Below are 20,586 nucleotides of genomic sequence, written 5' to 3'. Positions count from 1 at the left end.
CTTCCTGTTAATAAGCTTTATTCTCTCTCATCCAGAAAAAAAAAGGCCCAGGCTATCTCTGTGCTAATTTATTCCCTATGTCTTTGCATGGCTATCATGAACTGCAGAGCTCTACCAAGTCAGAGCTCTCTACTCACATCTGTGATTGTGGTTTTCCAGAGTTAAGTGACTGAACAAGGTACACAAAGGAAAAACTGTACTTAATTCCTTTGTAGGACGCAATTAGTTTGGAAGTGTTCTACTGAAGCAGCATCCTAATTTCCTTATCAAGCTTCCTCCAAATACAAGGGCATTTAAAACTTGAGCTATTCTCACAGCAGTTTTTTCTTTTGGGGAATTAAATGACATTTTGCACAAAAAGTCTTTTGCTTAACAATTGCTGCTTGAAGGAGTAACTTTTGTAATAACAATGCTCGTTACATCAAATTTTTCCATACCTGCAGGACTCTAAATGCAATCCCAAAACCCTCCTCAATGTTTTTGCCTTCTAACATGACCTGAAAAGAGAAGCACAGATGCACATTCTTTTTTCATTACATACAGTTAAATTTCCAGATTTTGCCCAGAGGCCAAAAGACAATGTATTACTTCAACAGAAAACAGCACCACCCCAACAAGAGGAGCAAATTTGAGTCTACTGTCACACACTGATTCCCCATGGGACATTGGGCAAGTTACAGATGGAGCTGAGCTAAGTTAAGAAGGGTTAGAATAGCAGCAGTATTTGTCTTGCTTCAAAACACAACAGCATGTGTAGCCAAAAGGCTTGTTAATACTGTATTCAGGATCCTCTGCCTCTGAAAGCTTGAGCTTTGAGAAGAGCTCCATGTTCTCACATGTTCTCTGCTACTTTGAGGAAAACCATGAATTTTTCATGAATGGTAGGTTGCATACATGCACAAGTAACCTGCACCTGAAGAATAGAAGAGGCTGCTCCAACCATAAAATATTTCAACCTGTATACCAAGTTAGCATTCCTGAAAAAAAACCCAAAAAAGCTGTGTTTGAAATCGCACAAGTACCTTGCAAGCAACATCCATTTTCATGTTATTGTTTCCAAAGAGTGTGGGTAAGGAGGAACCTGTCATTTGAGATGTTCCTGAGCTCTCACATCGATGCAGGAACTTTGTTACTTCCATCTGCAGATCAACTGTATTGATGTGTCTAGACAGAGGAAATATTGACTTTATTTTGAAATAAAGTCTCAGTTATTTGTGTGAATTCATTTCTTGAACACTTTTCAAAATAAGACATATTTCCAAACAATAATTATTGCAGTTACTTTTTGACTTTGTCTGTCATATCTGCAGCAATAAGATACTTTACAGACCTGTGCACTGAACATGCATCACAAGCAAAACATGAGCACTTGTTCACATTATTTTAAGGTGAGTTAGAGAGTCTGGATTCCAAATAAATATCAGCTCTCTTTTCTCCACCTCATCACATGCACTCCCCCTCCCCCCTTTAAAGTTAAAGTCTAGCCTAAAAACAAGAAAGAAAATAGCCCCTAAGAAAACCAAGATACAAAAGAGAGTTCTGGCTAAATCACTTCAGCTTTTGAGTACAGGGATTCAGTTACGTCTGGCACCTTGTACATACTTCAGTGTTGTGAGTTAACCCCGGTAGACAGCTAAGCACCACAAAGCTGCTTCCTTTGGGGAAAGGAAGAGTACAAGCAATAGAACTTGTGGGTCAATATATAGTTGTCTATATAGCTTGTTGTGTTGGTTGGTTGGGTTTTTTTAAATTAAAGGAAGGTAGATGGTACACAGACTGGTATTTTTAGCAGAAACAATTGCTCATCTCCTGGGTTGGGTTGTTGGAGACAAAGGTAATGGGAATCCTATACTTGGAACTACATAAATGTCAGATTTAGGTCAGGCACAGTTAGCATGTGTTAGCTAAAGCCAACTTAAACACAACTACTAAAATTAAAAGAAAAAACCCCACATAACAAAATTACAAAATCCTGAATTTCTCCTTTCCTATCATTTGGATTCTTGTTTATAGATACCTCGACACATCTGTAGCTGACATTTTCTTTCGAAAAGTGCATGTCATTTTTTTCCTTCCTGAACTTCTGGAGACCTCCTGCAGATACACTTTGAGATGGTCCTTGATCTTTAGAAGCCATGTCTGTTTGCCTCCAAGTTCAGTATAAGACTTTGCTCCATGAGTGAAAAATCTAATGCAGGTCATGGCAGCACGAACATGATCCTAGAAGAAATGTACCAAACACTAAGACGGTTCAAAGTACACCACCCTCACTAACTGTTGTCTGTAGTACAGCGCTCACACAAAGCAGGCAATGCCCTGTTTTCTTTAAAAGAGTAGTTAAGCTACTTCAAGGTACTACAGTCATGACAAATACATAGCAGGTCAGCTTCAGTGAGACTCAGGCCTTCCTGTTTATCTTTTTAGAACTGGAAAGTAGCAAAAATACCCATTCCCATCACGCATAACAAAAAAATCTGATGGTATTTGACATTTCATGGAAGAAGATGGTACTGACCCCCATCTTACCTTCATGAACTGTTGCAGCTCATAGAGAATATGGTAGTAGTTCTTTCTCTGCAAGTATTTGCAGGCTGCAATCAAGTAGACCCCCCAGCTCTCCAATCCCGGATCAATGGTTTCCAGCAAGTTCTCCAACATATGCAGTTTTCCACTTTCATAACTTGGAATGAAGATGCCTTCAATGAACACTTCTGATGGGGATTCCTACACAAATATCAAAAAAGGCACCTTGAAGCAAAGCCACTGTGGCTTGCTGATTTTCATTATATAACATAAACAAGTAGTAAGTGACAGAGATAATAAAAATAATAAATATAGGTTGGAAGAGATCTTTGGAGGTCATTTGGTTCAAATCCCCACTCAAAGAGTGGATTCCAAGTTAGGTCATGTTGGTCCATGCCTTCCCAGTCAAGTTCTGAGTGTAACCAAGTAGGGCAATTCAACAGCTTCTCTGGTGTCCTGTTCACATGTCTAAACATCCTCACTGCAAAAAACTTTTCCCCATATCCAGTCAGAATTTCTTTTGCTCCAAATTGTATCCACTGTTTCTTACCCTTATACTGTGCCCACAAGAGATAAACCTGATTCCTTCTTCCTTATAATCACCTACTTGGTAGTTGAAAACAGCACGCAGATCTCTTTCTGCCTTTTTTTTTAATCTCAGACTAAAATACAAGCTATAGAGCCTGTACACATTTCCAAACAACCCTGCAAAATGTTTCATCAGAAGCCGAGTCCCTTAAAGCTTTAAGGTACCAAACCTTCCTCTCTACTTTTCATCATCACTATCAGTCTCCCGGTACAAAACTTCCACATCAAATTGTATGTCTTGAGTATTTTCAAATTCTGCTACTTAACTATTTTTTTCCATGACATGGAATTCTTGTCAGTCACTAGACAGTTTGTATAACAACATTGAGGACCTCAAAACTCATGTGCAGAAAACCACCCAGAATGCCCCATGATGCTCATGACAATCTTAGACTGGCCTTGAAGCTGTCTTAGCAACTTTTCACACTTCAGTTTAGGTGATGACAGATTAGATTACTCACCTTATTTAACAAGTGAAGGAGTGCTTCTCTCATACAGTCATGCCTCATGTAAAAGCTTATTATCGCCAGGTTAGTGCCATAGCTATGTAAATAGAACAAGCACTCTTGATAGTAGCTATTGTGTTGAATCTTCCCATCACACATCACCTCCAGAGACAGACTTCTCGTTCTCAGTGTTGCTTCAAGTTCCTTCAGTGTGGCAAAGTAATCATCATCCTGCCATTAGAACAGAATCAATGATAGGTGATGAGTAAGAGGAAAACTTTTTTGCTACTTGGCCCTGAAGCATTTCTGTCGCTGTTTCTAGAACAGATAGTGCTTTAGAAGGGTGAGAATTCAGTAATTTTTTTTATAAACACTAGATTGGAACCCTGCTACCAACAGAGGTGCTGAATATTGCTGTGGCTAGCATGCCTCCTTCCAGGACAGACAGGAGGCTTATTTAAAGCACAATTCCATTGTCAACACATACTCCAATAACCTATTTCAAACAGGGGTTTTTTTTGTCTCCTAAAATATGTAATACTAAGAGGTCTTTCATCATTATGATACTGCAGTTATTTAGTACTAAAAGTCACTTTTGATACCTAATCAGAACTCCAAACTATGTAACAGTGCTTTTTGACATGGAAAGAAGAGTGGGACAGCATTTATAAATTCTCCTTTGAATGCCTGCAAAATTATCAGTTTCAGTAGGAAAACAGCAACACTGCAGCATCACAACACATTGTTGGGATTTAGTTTGGTTTCCTTAGACTGCAGTAATAACATTTAACCATGTAGTAACCACGTTATCTTATTTTCCCTCCACTAAGTATGGCTCCAATTACTATAAAATCCTATGAGATCTGGTTCTCAGCCACCAATTCACTGTGATGAAACAACTAACAAATTTCTCAACAAATTCAGTTTCAATATGTGATCGTGATAAAAGGAGGAAAAACCCCTCACACATGGTACTGTAACATGCATTGCTATCAGACATGTATTAAAACATCATTACTTGGCCTTGCTATGTAGCCTCTCAGAGCAGAGAGGAGACTCTCACCGCAATGAGTATGGGCTTCACCGTGGATTCCAGGTACTGTATCACATCCTGGACTAGCCTTGAGCCATGGTTCAGCTGGTTTAGATCCATAGGTGGCTTTAAACATCGGTTGAATTTCTCTCTTGCTGAACTTAAGTTCCCAGCTTTAAGGCAAGCCATGCCCCAGGCATGCCACGCTCCACCTGGATCCAAGCCAGATTTTGTAGAAACCTGAAGTCAAAATGGTCAATGTTACAACACAGTCCCAGTACAGGAAACAGGAAAACTGACTTATCACACAGTCTGTGACTGTGAACTTTCACTTCCCAGAGCACATTTCCCATTAAAAACACACACAACACTGATTATTTCCATATTACTGACACAACATGCTAACTACCAAAACACCCGTGATCTCCAAATGAGGATTTTTTTTTATAAATGCACAAGTTTAATCAACTATTTATCTGGGAGGTTTAAGTTCAGCAGTTTTAAAACTCCAGACATTTTTACATCTGCTTTGCTACAGCAAGAATACAATTCATCAGGTTTGTGGTTTTAAAACAAAGCAACAGAAGATGCTTTGTGAACCACACAGAGAATTTGCATTTCACATAACTTTACTGATCAAATTTATTCCTTTAAACATGAAACATTTTTATTGAAATAGGTCATCTATTCTTGCTGTTTATTACCCCTTAAAAATCCTAATCCTGTTTGTAGTAACATAATCCTGTTCTTAAACTGCAATGCAGTTCACAAAATCCTAGAAGCAGGAGGAAAACAGAAGATGCTAAAGCTCACCAGATGTGCTCTAATAGATTTGCCACCATTGTTGACTTCCAAGTATGTTTGGAAAAGGCACCTTACTACTGTCTGCTGTGGGATTACAGACAAAGGAAATCAAAAGTACAAGCTTCAGATAAAGTCCTGCTGCAAAGGATGTCTTAGTCCTTCTACTGGATGCAATATTCCTCCATTTAATGACTTTATTGCTGTTAGTCCATTCCATTTTTAATTGTATTGCAAAACAAGGCCCCTACCCTTTCCTTCAGCAGCCTGCTCCACAGCAGAAGGACTTTTCCTTCTCATAATTTTTTCCAGTGTTCAAAATATTTTTTCTCCCTTGCTTAAAAACTCAACCCCAGTTTGTCCATTTCACACATCACATCCATCTGAACTCAGAATGGAGAACAAACAAAAGCCACTGCAGAAACATTAACAACACTGACAATCCTCCATTGTCACTACCTCTATAGCTAGTTGATAGTACTCTGCTTCCAGAAGCCGATTTCTTAGTCTTGTTACTGCTGCAGGGAGAAAAATCTGATCCAACGACGGTACTGGACGGTAGGCAGCAGCAACTAAAATACTCAACACATCCACTTTGCTGATGTAGCTAGGAGAAACCAAATACACACACTTTCATTGGACTGTACCCTTAAAGAACTTTGTGTTGAAGACAACTCTTACAACGGTGGTTCCTAATCACCACTACAGCAAGTTGCTCTACCCACTTTACTATCCTCTTCAGATTACTTTTATTGGGATTTTTTGCCACATTGTGGAACACAAGCAGACAGCAGTTATAAGCTGATACCAAATCAAACCAGTATGTGTGTGAAATTCATGTATGACACCTGCCACCTCAAGCTCTGTAAGACAAAGCTTGAGTAAGGTATAAAAGCTCATTCTCAGGAAGTGCAGGTTTAAAATCCTATACTGAAATACAGATTGAAAGCAGATACACAGTATTAAAAGCAGAGTATCTACCACAGTCTGTGTGAATTATTTCTCCCTACTCTGAGAATTTTCTGAGTAATTATTATGTAGTCACATTACTTTAATTTCTACTATTTGAAGTCTTACATTATGAACTTTTCTTATTTAAAATATCCACAGTACAATCACAAACCAACCCTCCCACCCTCCACTCCCCAATAAAAAAGGGTATTCGTCTCAACAATACTTCAACACATCCTAGTGAACATTTGATAAATCACCTGTCACAGAGAGCTAGATCCTGGCTCCTTCCAGCTTTTACAAACATCATCTTGGCACTGAAGAGCAATTGTTTCATGATGTCCATAAGGAGACCAGCATCCACCTCAGGATTAGTAAGCCCTTTGGACAATCTGCAGCAGTGCTCTATCAGTTGGTGGCCACACACTATGCTGTTGCTGTGCAGGCTAAGGATGGCAATACACAAGGAAGAGCTGGGAGCCTGGCAATTTGAGGACAGACAAACATAGGTATTGAGGTAGTTCTCTGGGAGCTGCTTATACTGGTACTCTCTTTGTCCAGACCTCACCTGTTCATAGTAAAATTCACTGCGTACAATTTCATTCTCCTCTTCATTCATGGAAAAAATCCATTCAAGCTCAGTTGCCTTGGGTATTTGCACCACTGTGGAATACTCATTATTAGAAGTTTCTGCAGCCAGAAACAAGACACCAGGTCAAATCATTGTACATGTAGCAACAAACCTGGCTACAGACACAGAATGCAGCATATTCCTATGCTCTCCTATAGAGTCTCCTGTAATACTCTCATTGTGCCACTTCCTGACAGTATCACACGTCCAGCAGAGACTACAGAAACATTTCCATTCCTCAGCAAGCTGACAAACTGTGCCTAAACTTACTCTCAGTTACCCTGTCACTAAAAGCTGGCTCTAGTAACAAGTCTTCAAATGATTATCCAACTTTTATCCTGCTGGATGTCAAGCAAAGCAGCTTCCTCTCTTTAGCCTTCCCTCAGGCAAGTTATTAAATATCTCTGAGCGTGAATGAAGTGGAAACATGAAAGCTGTGGGTTACAGCCAAAACAGCAAACTGAAGAACAGCTGTAAAAAGAAAGCTTTAAGACAAAAGATGAGCTAACTCCTTGTGTTAATTTCTCATATAAAATAGTACTGCAAAAAAACTGGGATGTAATTTCTGTGAAAAGCTGTCTTCTTTCCTCCAGACTAAGGAAATTTCTCTTTTGAAATTAGTAACCCAGAATAGCTACAAATCAAATACTGTCTGTCATCTGAGTGCAGCTGAGATTGCATAAGCCCTCTGATACTCAAGTTTGTGATTGTGGCTCCTGGCAGAAAACCAGCGGCCAACCTCACAATGATAAGAAATGGAGAAAAATGTTAATTTGCTACTCTCTTCTCTGATAAAAACCTTAAAATTAAAAAATAAAAAGCCTCAAAATTCACTGTTCTAGATTTCACAGAAGGATTGTTAAGAGTGTTGACTCACTCTAAAACTGTAAGGTTAATTAAAAAATCCCCCCCCTTTTTTTTTTTTAAATTGAACTGTAAACTGGCATTAGAATAAACCAGGCTTGAAAACATTTGATAAGCCACCTTCACAGTCTCATCAGGTAAGTTAGCAGAATGAAACTTTCCCTTTTCAACCTGGTAATTCCCAGTGTTCTTATTCACTCCCGCTGAATGAGTCATATGGGCCAGAGATGTGCAGCAATGCTGGAGGCAAAGCCAAAGATCTAACCAGAGGCACCAGCTCAGAAACTGCATTTCAGCTGTTCCAGTCTTGTAACAAATACTTGCACAGTAAAGCAAACTTCTGTCAACAGGGGAAAAAACCAAAAAGTGCTCCAGTGGCTCACCATACTTAACAAGGGACAAGTAAGGAAAAATATCCTCAGGTATTTTGCAGCATAAGTGCAGATTTTGCACCGTGTTTCACCTTGCTGCTATAAGCACTTCAGATACCTATGTTTTGGTCTGCCAGAATTTCACATCAGTGTAGGAAAATTTTGCAGAATCACCTCAAACATCAGACTAAGCATCAGACAGTAAAACCTTCTAAAGAAAAACAGCAGAGAAAAAGCCAGCTAAATTAGATGTAGAAATAGAGGGACTGAAGAGAAAATACTTCTTCATATTCACACAACCAGCAAAGGAGATGGAACTCCAGACACAAGCAGACCTATGAGAGGAGCCCTGTCCTGTGCTACCCCCAGCCAGCACAGGGTATCAAACACCACAGCACATTGCAATGGTAGAGTTGTACAATCATGGTTTGTAAAAAGAGCATTACTCAGCACAGCTCTGTGGTCAGCTAATTAATTCCTACTCACACTACAGCCTCTCACTGTTTCTAGCACACAAAGTGCATTCTCCAAATGCTGTTTTTCAGTTCCTTCCTTTATTCCCCACTCAGCATCTTTGATAAAGACTCAGATATCTCTTCAATCTCAATTTCCATTCACAGAAATTTGGAACACTCAATTTTAGTCTGAACATGCAAAACCCATCAGTGATATTTTGTAACTGAAGTTTCAATCACCCATCAACTGCAACTAAACATATTAGCTTCCTTATCAAGCACTTAAAAATACAGAAACTGAAGTTTAACATTATTCCATTCCTTACCTTCCATTTGGTCCTGATCTTCTTTTCTGCTATAATAAAATGACAGAAAGAATTATCATGCCTACTCCAGCCCACTGGGGAAGACACAGATTTAAAAGAGATCGATATGGCTAGTCTTTTCAAAACACTGCCTTGTGAAAATCTGCATCTCTTCCCCTGCCCTCTCTGACCCGCCACCCTGCCCCTATCTCCTGGAAGTCTAAGATCATGCCTCTGCCTTGTTGTATTTCAACTACACTAAGCAATTAGTTCTTATAGCCTTCTTTAGCAATAGCACTGTTGCACACATCATAAAAAAGCAGACACTGAGAACAAACACTGCCCAGTATCAGAATATGTCAGAGATAATGTTGGGGGATGACCTGCTGGAGAAGAGCTCTGTGGAGAAGGACCTGGGTGGGGGTCCTGGTAGATGACAGGTTGTCCATGAGCCAGCAGTGTGCCCTGGTGGCTAAGAGAGCCAATGGGATCCTGGGGTGCATCCGGAGGAGTGTGGCCAGCAGGTCAAAGGAGGTGATCCTCCCCCTCTACTCTGGCCTGGTCAGGCCCCACCTGGAGCATTGTGTCCAGTTCTGGGCTCCTTGGTATAAAAAAGACAGGGATCTCCTGGAGAGAGTCCAGAGGAGGCTACAAAAATGATTAAGGGCCTGGAACATCTCCCCTATGAGGAAAGGCTGAGTGAGCTCGGACTGTTCAGCCTAGAGAAGAGAAGACTAAGGGGGGACCTAATTAATGTTTATAAATATTTTAAGTATGGGATGCAGGGAGAAATGTCCAGCCCCTTTTCAGTGCTCTGTGGAGACGGGACAAGGGGCAATGGCTGCAAGTTGGAGCACAGGAAGTTCCGCACTAATATGGGGAAGAACTTTTCCCCAGTGAGGGTGACAGAGCCCTGGGACAGGCTGCCCAGGGAGGTGGTGGAGTCTCCATCTCTGGAGATATTCAAGACCTGCCTGGACGCCTATCTGTGCAATATGAGCTGGGGAGCTGCTTTGGCAGGGGGGTTGGACCCGATGATCTCTCGAGGTCCCTTCCAACCCCTATGATTCTATGATTCTAAAAATGACATTTTTGGCAACTAGATCTCTGTCCTTAAGATTTAGCTGGTTTTGATATAAAATAAGGGCAAGTATTAAAAAATGCAAACACTTAAGCAAATAAAATGTCAGGTAGCATTCAAGCTCACTGCTAGGCTCTGCTGACCTAATCTGACAGGGCAAGTAGCCCTTCTGAAGCAAACTGGTTTAGCCAGAGCTGACTTCTTGTTTGTTCAGGGGTTCCTTTTCCTAGCAAGCCAGCTGATACTGCCATAGCAGATACTGCTATCTGCAGGCTTGCAAGGAAGGGGAAACACAGGTGAAAGTGCTGTTGAAAAGAGTTTGATACTTTGTGACCCTGTCAGGCCTGCTGATATTGCCATAGCCCATACTGCTATCAGCAAGCTTGACAGGGTCAGGGAGAGTAAAACACACTCTTTTCAGTTACACTTCCCACCACCTCGACTAACAAATACAAAGAATTTCACTCCAATTCTCAGTTTGAAGCAGCTACATCACAAAAATCTGTCATCACAGCTGTGCCTTTTATTAAGGGCAGCTTCAAAGCCTAACTAATCATGAACTTGCTTTTGAATCCCCAAGGGTTCATGGAGTCATAATCAAGGGATTATAGAATAACATAAAAACACTGCTATGTTCAGCAGAACTAGTGAACATGTGATGTTAATCCAGGAACTGAGTAAACCACAAGAAACTTTGTCACACTGCAGTAATTTGTGCTGTACGTTTTGCCAAGCATTCAATTCTCAGGTTTAAAGATAATTCATGCTTTAAGAATTAAAGATTTTGTTGCCTGGCTCTCCAGTGTTCCTTCTACCATAAAAAGTAAACTGAGGCATAAGAAACATCCCCACACCCAAACCTGAAAACCCCCAACAGCAACAGCTGGAGACCAAAAAGCTGCTGCTGTTATACTATCCAGATAAACCCCAAATGCTTATTTCTTTCTCATTCCATTCAAGTACTCCACTGCGTACATGAAATTTAGATGAGAACTAGAATGGAAGGACTCACATGCTTGTGTCAGGTACCGAGCCAGGCTGCTGCTGTCTGTGGTAGTAGCTGTAGCACTGATCACATACGCGAGAGAGAGTCTCTCTGCACGCTTCCACCGCCATCTTCTTGGTGGAACAGGAGCTGCAGACCAGCCTGCCACAGCGCCGGCAGTGATGGCGCCTGTTAAACTGAGCAAGAGAGGCCAGGGATAAGCATCAGGAAGACTTTACTTCAGTTCCCTCCTATCTCTGCCCCCATCGATGACAGGAAATAACATGCATGATAAAGCTTTACAGAACTGTGATGGGTCCTTACTGTTACAATTCTTTCTGGAGAGACCATGGCAAAAACCCACAAAAAATCCACCACAAAACCCAGAGTATTTGAAACATTTGGGCTTTCCACTATCTAAATTGTCCCAGTTTTGCTCACAGCACTATTTAGATCACCTCTTGGAAAAACCAGAAGACTGTCTACAGCTCTGGACTGTCTTTTTGACACCACTGTAGTAATTTTCAAAGGAAAGCAACAGATACTTTGAGAAAACAGTTCTGTTTCTAAGCAATAGAAGAGGACAGACTGCAGCACACCTGCATATCTCAAAATTAATTGTCTCCCTTAGAGCAACCTGAGCAGTCGCTCAAGTACTCTATGAAACAATGTTTTAGATACATTTTCTATATCCATTATCTGAATTATATGATGCTCGTGTTATTTCCTGCCAGCACAGTTGACTGTACAGCCTTTTGAAATATTAATACTGCTATTACACATTTGTGAGATATCACAATTGTCTTTGATGACCAGATTTCCTCTGTAGGCCCTACCACTACACAGAGCCCTGCACAGGGCTAACTGTTGTCAGTCTCCTCAACTACACTACATAAAAACTAACAGTTAAATATCAAAGCATTGTCAATCTTGTTGTGCCTACACTGCTGCAGTCAAATTTGCTGAAGTAATTTAGGAGACACTATCTACTTTAGCAAGTGTTCACTGCAAGGTCACAGCTTGAGTAATGTCTGTACTTTGTTTCTGCTCCTTACCATAGTAAAGCGCTCAGTTTTGCAAACCATACATATCGTTTCAGTGTCATCAGGAATCCACTGCTGCTTTGGTGGAGGCTTCTCAGGAGGCACAAATTCTTGAGGAAACAGATTCTGTTGCAGACTTCTCTCTCTGGGACTTGCAGATATGGTGACACCTAAGAAAGAGTCAGGGCAAGAATAAAATAGAACAAGTTGTTTAATGGGGTCCTGAATACCAGAAAACACTACAGAATTACTGAGGCTGTAAGATATTTTTGGCTCACAAGACAACTACCTTTCTCTTTCAATCATGCATGTCAGAGTAATGTTTTGAAGGCATATATATGTTTTAAGCTAAAATTGTAAGATTGCAATCTTCTAGTTTTTCAATACTGACAAGCAAGAGCACATACTTATTAATACACCTTTACTATAACAATTAGAGAAGTGTAAGACAACTTGTCAACACCTACTCTTTTATCATAAGCAGAGACTAGAGGAGGAAGAAGAAAAAAACCCACCTCAGTGTATGGATATCAAAAAGTGATATAACATGAAATACAATCTTAAGGATACTCTGTGTGACATTCCTGAAGATTAAGACTTTTCTTTACTGTCTCATGAGAGGTATGGTATGGTTAGCAACAGCATATTCCTCCCTGTTCTGGTCCCCTTTACAATCTACTATGGTGAAATCAGTTCAAAGAGGCAGGAGTTTAAGTCTTTGGCCTTCAGGATCTTTGACCTTGACTCAATGAGTATTTCATGGGCAAGTTTAAAGTATTGGATAGGCTTTTAGTACGTTCAATGCAAGGCAGTTACACTACAGGCTCATTAAAAAGTTCAACATGTCATTGCAGACCTGCAAGCCACCCTCTGTGAACATGAATACTAAACTAAAAAAGAAAAAAATAATCTCCATTCCAATAAAGCTAACTCACACTCATCCAAGTAGATACTTGGATATGTGGATTGCACAGGGACATTTGAGGAGAACACATTCAAGTTTTGTAACATCACACAGATATTAAGCTGATCATTACAAGAACAACCAAAGAGCTACACAGCCCAATCTAAGATGATGCTGTCACTTCATGTGGGCAGAGCAAGAAGTCTTCAGTTCAGGATACAGAATCAGAGGACAGTTCAGACACCCTACACTGTAGATGAGGATATCACTGTGCAACTCTAGTTCAGGCCCATCACTTGCTGAGGATCACCCCAGCCTTGGAGGTCTGATGATATCCTTTGCTAGTCACAGAGAGAGCACAGACTCTGGGCAGCTTACAGTGTGTATTGCTCCAAAGTGTGCATCTCTTGCATTAGATGCTGAATGGAATGTACCGAAGAAATTGTGGTTGGTTTTAGGCCACAAGTATTCTTCAGGGTTTTTTTGGCTAAAAATTATTGGTTCTGTTTATTTGAGTTTGAGGATTGTAAGTGGAAGCCTCTCAAACAATACAAGGTGTGCTTGTATTTGTCAGGTCACAATAGGAATCTCAGAAAAAAAGAAAACCAAGGACCAAAAGGATGATGGAAAAAATACAACACAGATGAGCTTTCTACTGTAAAATCCAAACTTTTACTTCTGGGTTTTGTTTTGGTTTTTTTTTTTTTCCCCAGAAGAAAAAGAAGTTACCGAGCAAAGAACAGAAGACAAGTACCACCACAGTGCAAGGCTTCCAGGCAAGTGCTGCCTGAGAGAGAGTACAGAAATCAAGACACAGAAAGATTAACCCACAGCACCATTAATCCACTAGTAACCCAGCTGTGGCAAAGTGGTGATTTATTTTTTTCCCCTGCAAATGTAGTCTTGTTTCTTACAGTCTGTTCAGGCATGTTTTTTTTCTGTAGGGTCTGGAAATGTTTTGTGCTTTTTCAGACATTTTGTGGATACCATAAATCAAGCCAAAGCCACACACTTCAGTGTTCTTTTAATCGAGCACAAAACACCCAACTGCAGAGACCTACTAGCCTGTATTAAACATGACCCAGGTTACTATTAAACACTGGGACATACACACATAGGGGATAAAACAAATAAGAACAGCTTGAAAGAAAAGTTCTTATTAGCTTACCGGTAAAGCTGACAGGAGATAGTTCCGATGATCCTGATTTAGACTGTGCTTCACACTCCAATACCTGACTGAGACTTTCCTGGACACGTATTAGAGAATCTAGGACAAAGGGAAGCAAGAAAAATGTAAGAATCAGAACAATACTAGACATTCATCTGCATATTTTTACAAAAAAATAGAGGAATCCATTCACAGGAGTACCTAAGAATGTCAGCAGAAAACAGGACTAGCTATGTAATTACAGATTACTGTGTTTTCATGAAAACTAGCCCATACTAGTTTTCTGCATAATTCATGCAAAACTGTGTAAAATTCAATGACCTAAACCAAAGAAAACAGATTCTTATCAAAGCAGCAGACTACTGATAGGCAGGGGAACAATACAGCTGAGGATAAGTATCAGATGTGAAAACGATTAGTTGATACAAGACGCTCATGGGAAATATTAAGTGTTTCACATTGGGGTAGAAGAAACATACTTGCAAAGTTACAGGTCATGTGGCAGAGACAGGTAAGTCAGTCTGATGCTTTTATGTTTGCAAGAGCTGCCTCTTTAAAGCATGAAACAAAAATCAGCATTGGGAAACTGGCATAAAGCAAGTTGGTACCATATATGTAGGTACAGAGACAGTTAGGTACACGCTTTTAGCACAGTGAAGTACTGGACTTGATCTGCAGCACCCTCTGCTGTTGCAGTTCTAAAACCCTGAAAGGAGAGCTCCAAGTGCAGAGAAATCTAAGACAACACGGATGAGAAGGGACTGGCAAACCACAATAGAGAACCGTGCTGAAAATGTTAAACAGAATGACAAGTTTAAAAGTCTTTTATATGAAAAAAAGAAACAGGACTCTGGTAGGAGGAAAGACCATGTAAGGTTAAATCACCATTCCATTTTGGGGAAGATGTAGTTGGCTGCAGGTTTTAGAACTGTGTAAATCAGTGACAAGTGAAAAAATAACCTGAACAGTATCATATATGAAAAAAAGACTCCAAAAAGAAGCATCAAAGGACAGTGAAAGAAACTCTGGAAGCTGTTAGTCCTCGAGAACATCTATTTATGAGAAAGCAAAGACTTGAACAACATGTTCTGGGCTAGAGAGAGACTGGAGGGAGGCACACATCTAAAAATGTTGAGGCATAACAGTTGAAACGATTCTGGGAGAGAAATTGGCCCTTGCTTCCCAAGTGAAAAACAGCATTCTCACAGACAGTCACCTGATCTCTTTTCTTTTAATGCGAAAGGGAAGTTGAGAGCTTTTTCTGCATACTTGGAGAGCAAACTGTCGATGTCATCTACAGTAAAACCAATTTCCTGTCCAGCTAAGAGGTGGTGCAGTGTGTGCACAGCAACAGCCACCCAGTCCACCTTCATATTCATGAGGAGCTGTTCCAGCATGAGCAGCGGCCTGGAGGAGAGGTGGAAGTAGTTAACACGGGAGAGCTCAGGCAGAGTCAGCAGCACCTGAGACACAAGGGAAAAAAGCATATGTTAAAGTTATACACGTTCGAATCTGTGTTGCTGTGAGATTGAAACATGACAAGATTCAAACATGACAAGTAAGGAAACATGACACCCAGAAAAATACTGTCGTGGCACACACTGGAGCAAGCTGCTATCTGTAGCCCTACAACAAAACATACATTATCAAAAGCACTGCATTTTGTGCACATACAATGAATTCGACTAAGGTAATTACTGGTTAATGCACCTATTCCCATGCCAAGTACAGAACCTGTATAACTTCTGTACAAGCAATGGCCACTCAAAACAGAAGCAATACTGCCTGCCTTTGGAAGGCACTGGGGAGACACATAACAAGTATGTGTCAAAGACCACCATACATGTGAGAATATGTTTGTTTATATTAGTACACAAGGAGGACACATGATGTTTCTGATACAAAGAATACAACAAGGACACTTTCTTTTCCACTGGGGCAAAAATAGCAACTGCCCTGATAAACACAATTTATCCTTTTCCCCTCCAACCCAGCCTGTGCACTCCTCCACTCCATGCAGCTCACACACAAGGCCACTGCTCATATTGGGAGCTGCAACCACCTCATAATAGAGGAACTGTAAAGAAAGTGTAAAGAAGAAGAGACGTTTTAAAACATCTCTAACCTTCCATCAGCCCCCTGAAATGGCAAGAACGCTCTGGTAAAAATCTACAGTCTTTATATATCATGTGTATATTATAAAATATCACACATAATTCTATATTGTTGTTAATCCTACAATACAGAAACTTTCCTCACCTTTGATCCAATATAGAGTGCCTGGATTTCATTACGGCGTGCTGTAGTCAGACTTGCGTAGAAGTGAGCTGTGAGGTAATCAGCCAAGAAGTGAGAGGCTGCCAAGTTCGGGTGCTGATCCAGGGACTGTTCACTGATGGCAAGGCAAATCCCAGGGTCTTCAATTCTTTGTAAAAGCTACAAATACAAACAAGACCCAGTGAATCCCTACTATATTCTTGGAAAGCAGCCTTTGTAACAGGCAGTCCATGACTGATTACTGCCCTACAATGGTCAAACAAGCATAACTGGCACAAGTGTCTTATATGTAAGGATAATTTACATAATCCATTTATAGACTACTCATTGCCTGTTTTCTCCATTTATCAATCAATTTTTTTTTTAAATTAAAGCAAACAAAAAATGAAGCAAGGAATGGGACAGGTGTAGTCATGAGACAGCTTCACTTTGCTCCCAGAGTATTTTCAAAGCTCTGTAGTATTAAAGAGCCTGCACTTTATTTCACACTGTTACTGGCAACAGTTAATAAAACCAGAAGAGTTCACACTTCTAATTTGGGCACTGGAGCACCAGTGACCAATTCCTGCTGTTAGTTTCACTTCTGTTTCTTCTACTTCAGCAACACAGAAATGCTTCATTATGATTTTTCAAATAAAAGGGCCTTGTATTTCCATGTAGGTAGCATTTATGCTATTACGTCCAACAACTAGATTGCCAAACTGGATTTTTCACTTAAGTGGAACAGAGGAGAGCCAGGATCCTAACTGTATCACAGCAAATAGCACCTCTTAAGGGAAAAGCCAAAAAGGCCATGACAATGCATATGAAGGAGGCAAAGAATATAGTTCTCAACTTACTTGACCCTGGTATTACCTGTAATGCTTTTTCCATGTTGCCCATCTCTAGTAAGTGGAGAAGGTGCTCACGGTGAAAGTTGATCAAGTCTTCTCTTGGGACAGGATACAAATGCCCCCATTCCTCACACAACTCATAATCCTAAAGAATTAAAACAAAAAAGTAAAAATAAAAAAAATAAAAGGACAAACTCTACAGTCTCTGATACAGCTGTTTCTCCCAAAGTTCTGATCAACTTCTCAAGAAATTCTGTAGCTTAGACTCCTTTCCCACACGCAGAAAGCAAATAACGACACTGACAAGAAGATGGTAACGATAATTTTGTCAGTCAGTCACAGCCTGCATTGAGAATATCTTCTCAACTCGTAATCAGCAAGTTAGCTGTTTAGACAGACAGTTCTAAAGCCAGCCAGATCTACAATATTAGTATTTAGATAATAATCAGGGCTGTGTTATGCCAAAAGCCATGTTTTTAAAGTCATCAAAAGTCTAAGAGAAAAGAACACATTGTATCTCAGATTAATAATTACAACTTAAATTTAAGGATTATTAACTACATAAAAATCCTGACATTAAACACAGATCTGCATTTGTTTCTGGAGCACAGAACTGAGTAAAGGAATCCTTTCTTCCCAGGTAATCTCTGTTGATCAGTGTTTTAATATGCTATTTCGACGAGTCTGTCTATTCAAAGTTTAATGCATGTTCTAATGAATGTTCTAATTCAACAAAATTCACATGACGATGCCTAACCTTTGCTTTCAGAATCATATTCATGATGGCCTGGGGGTCATCAGTGCAGGCTTTTTTCAGATCCTGCCAATCACTCCACAATGGTTCGTTTTGCACATTCAAAATCTGAAAAGTTAATAGTAGGTTAGCACAAATTGTAAAAGCTTTATATACAACAATCATTAAGTCTAAGAAAACAACCAAGCTGATCAAATCAAGCATTGCTTCATATACAGAAAAAAAGTCAACAAGGAGACTTGCATTGATCTCTGGCCTTTTTCTGGAATGATGCAATGCACTTGCAGTGCATTTCTCTCAGAGGTATGAGTCTACAAAGAACATTTATAAGGGAAGGTTTTTAAAAGACTGGATGGCAATGATTACAGATGAAAAAGTACATGTATGCTGCAGACATCACTGACATGAACAGAGATAACAGAAAACTGTCAGTCAGGAGAACCACCATCAGGCAGAGTTCAGTAGGGATTTATGACACCTTTTTTTGCCCTATTTGGCTTTTATGTCTGTGCTGAACTCCAGGCCAGCCAGTCTGCCTTTGCTTGGTTACCTGCAGCTAGAAGAACTGACTGCAAGAGAGACATGCTCATTAGACCACCAGTCTGATATACCGTGCCTACCTGGTACACCTGCACCTCTCAAGCTTATAAAACAATGAACTGCCATGAAAGCTTCCAGAGGCCCTCGTGTTTGTACAGAGTGTAAAAACATTTTTGGGGGGAACAAAAAAAAGCAGCCTCACACAAATGTTTGTTTAATTGTGTCTGCAAACCTGAATGCTAAAAGGAGAGTGAGAATGTTATGAAAGATGGAAGCAGAGTGCTAACTGGAAACACATGAAAAACACAGGCACTGAAAACACATTAACTGTTTTGGGTTAAAGACCTGAAAAGCTGTAATGGTCAAAAAAAGAACCAAGGGCAAATACTTTCTGAAAGGACAAGCATATTTGCTCTCTGCTGCCTATTTCATCTTAATGGTTACTTGAAGAATTACTTTGTACCTTTTGATAAACTTCAAGTTCTTTCTTCTTGCTTTGCAGACTGGCTTTGAGTTCATGGGTTATGCCCAAATCAGAAATGCAGTAAGCTAGGATTTCCAAACTGGCGTCGAGGGGCCATTTGTCCAGACAGCACAGGGCCAGTTTACTTCTCAACGTTGCATTTTTTACTGGGAACAAGTATTGCCAACCAACCTTACCTATGGAGGAAACAAACTGCTAGTTTAAAACTCAGTCTCTGTAATTTGGAAAATAAAAAAATCCTTATCCTCATTGGATCACATCACTGAAAGGAACAGTACAGTAGGGAAAAATCTGTACTACATTTATCCCAAGGATCAGATTTTTGGGAAGTAACCGAAGTTAACATGGGACACTTACTATCTTTAGACTCCAAAAGGCACCCCCTTTCACAGGATGCATCATCCATGTGACAATGACACTGGTGTAAGAGATGTTCCATTAACAGTAATCAGCTCTTCACTTAAAAATAACATCACAGATGCCTTCCAGTTCTCTAGTACTGAGTTGGTCAGGATTTGCACATTCGCAAAACAGTAACTACACCATCAGAGGAAGCAAATCTTGGATGAAGGGAAGGGATCTGTTTCTACCTTTGGATTTGCCCACAAACCACTACTTTCATTTCCACCTCCTGATCCAGGCTGTATTCTTCATTAAAAAGCCACAAACCACCAAAAACACATGATGAAGGAAAAAAAAGCCTGACTTAATCCTTCTTACCTTCAGCAGCTGCACAGCTCAGCACAGCATCCTTCACATTGACCAGCTCATCCACATCCTGACTATACAGATCCAAGACTTTCAGAGCTCTGTCCCAATCCTTTGCAGCAAGAGCTTGCTCAAAGACTCCCATTAATACTGTAACAGCTGTGGTGGAATGCAGTCCTAGGAGAACCAGAGATATGTACATCTTGCCAGAGAAGACAGCAGCCAAACTACCACCTTCCTCTTGCTGATTCTGAAGTGGCTCAAACATAGCAAGAAGAAATCGTTCCAATATTGGGAACTCCTTCAACAATGCTTCACACTCCCTGGAAATCTGTTCCAAACCTAAGGGCACCTCCCGTTTGCCCCGAAATTCCATCCAAGACAAACTTGATTTGGGAATTTTCTGTATGTTAGATGCACTCAGACATGCCACTGTGGCCATTAGCTTCGACTGAGACTTGAGGAAGTCCAGGGAGGAAACAGTGAGTGTGTGCTGGCTCAAGTAATTCACAGAGGATAGTGCCTGAGTTGAGGTATCTTCAGAGGTCACTGCAGAGCTGTGAATAGGTATTTCAACATCTGGCAGGCAGTGGCAGGCACACTGATGTGCTAAGTTGCTGATGTTTGTCACAAGACACTTCGCCTGGCTGTTTTGCCTCGCGCTGCACAAGGACAGTGGTTCACAGCAACAGTTAACGATAACTTGCTGCACATTCAAGTTCAACTCTTCTTTAGCCAACAGAGAGGAAAGCCTGCAAGATTGCAAAACAGAACCAGCTTACCCAGCTCATATAAAAGATACTTTAAAGCTACATATTTTCATAAATCTTCCAAGTGTTTT

At 40.4% G+C, this 20,586-nt stretch overlaps 1 protein-coding gene across 1 annotated transcript in view; it reads right to left on the bottom strand.

The window, feature by feature from the left end:
* Nucleotides 1–20,586, bottom strand: part of ZFYVE26 (zinc finger FYVE-type containing 26) — a gene marked incomplete at its 5' end in the record, with an annotated part of 49,168 nt that overhangs the window by 5,224 nt on the left and 23,358 nt on the right. The window contains 19 exons of the mRNA XM_084264035.1: nt 438–497; nt 1,023–1,164; nt 2,018–2,220; nt 2,527–2,724; nt 3,573–3,788; nt 4,621–4,830; nt 5,851–5,998; nt 6,603–6,823; nt 6,911–7,032; nt 8,990–9,018; nt 11,062–11,231; nt 12,090–12,247; nt 14,150–14,248; nt 15,366–15,612; nt 16,409–16,585; nt 17,282–17,404; nt 18,017–18,121; nt 19,017–19,213; nt 19,758–20,497. Coding sequence (XP_084120161.1) covers nt 438–497; nt 1,023–1,164; nt 2,018–2,220; nt 2,527–2,724; nt 3,573–3,788; nt 4,621–4,830; nt 5,851–5,998; nt 6,603–6,823; nt 6,911–7,032; nt 8,990–9,018; nt 11,062–11,231; nt 12,090–12,247; nt 14,150–14,248; nt 15,366–15,612; nt 16,409–16,585; nt 17,282–17,404; nt 18,017–18,121; nt 19,017–19,213; nt 19,758–20,497 — 3,565 coding nt within the window. The remainder of the gene's footprint in view (nt 1–437; nt 498–1,022; nt 1,165–2,017; nt 2,221–2,526; nt 2,725–3,572; nt 3,789–4,620; nt 4,831–5,850; nt 5,999–6,602; nt 6,824–6,910; nt 7,033–8,989; nt 9,019–11,061; nt 11,232–12,089; nt 12,248–14,149; nt 14,249–15,365; nt 15,613–16,408; nt 16,586–17,281; nt 17,405–18,016; nt 18,122–19,016; nt 19,214–19,757; nt 20,498–20,586) is intronic.

This window comes from Gallinula chloropus (genome assembly GCF_964237585.1).
Source record: "Gallinula chloropus genome assembly, chromosome: 4".
Lineage (NCBI taxonomy): Eukaryota > Metazoa > Chordata > Aves > Gruiformes > Rallidae > Gallinula > Gallinula chloropus.
The sequence above is the reverse complement of the archived record's forward strand: the minus strand, read 5'-3'. Positions and strand labels throughout refer to the sequence as shown.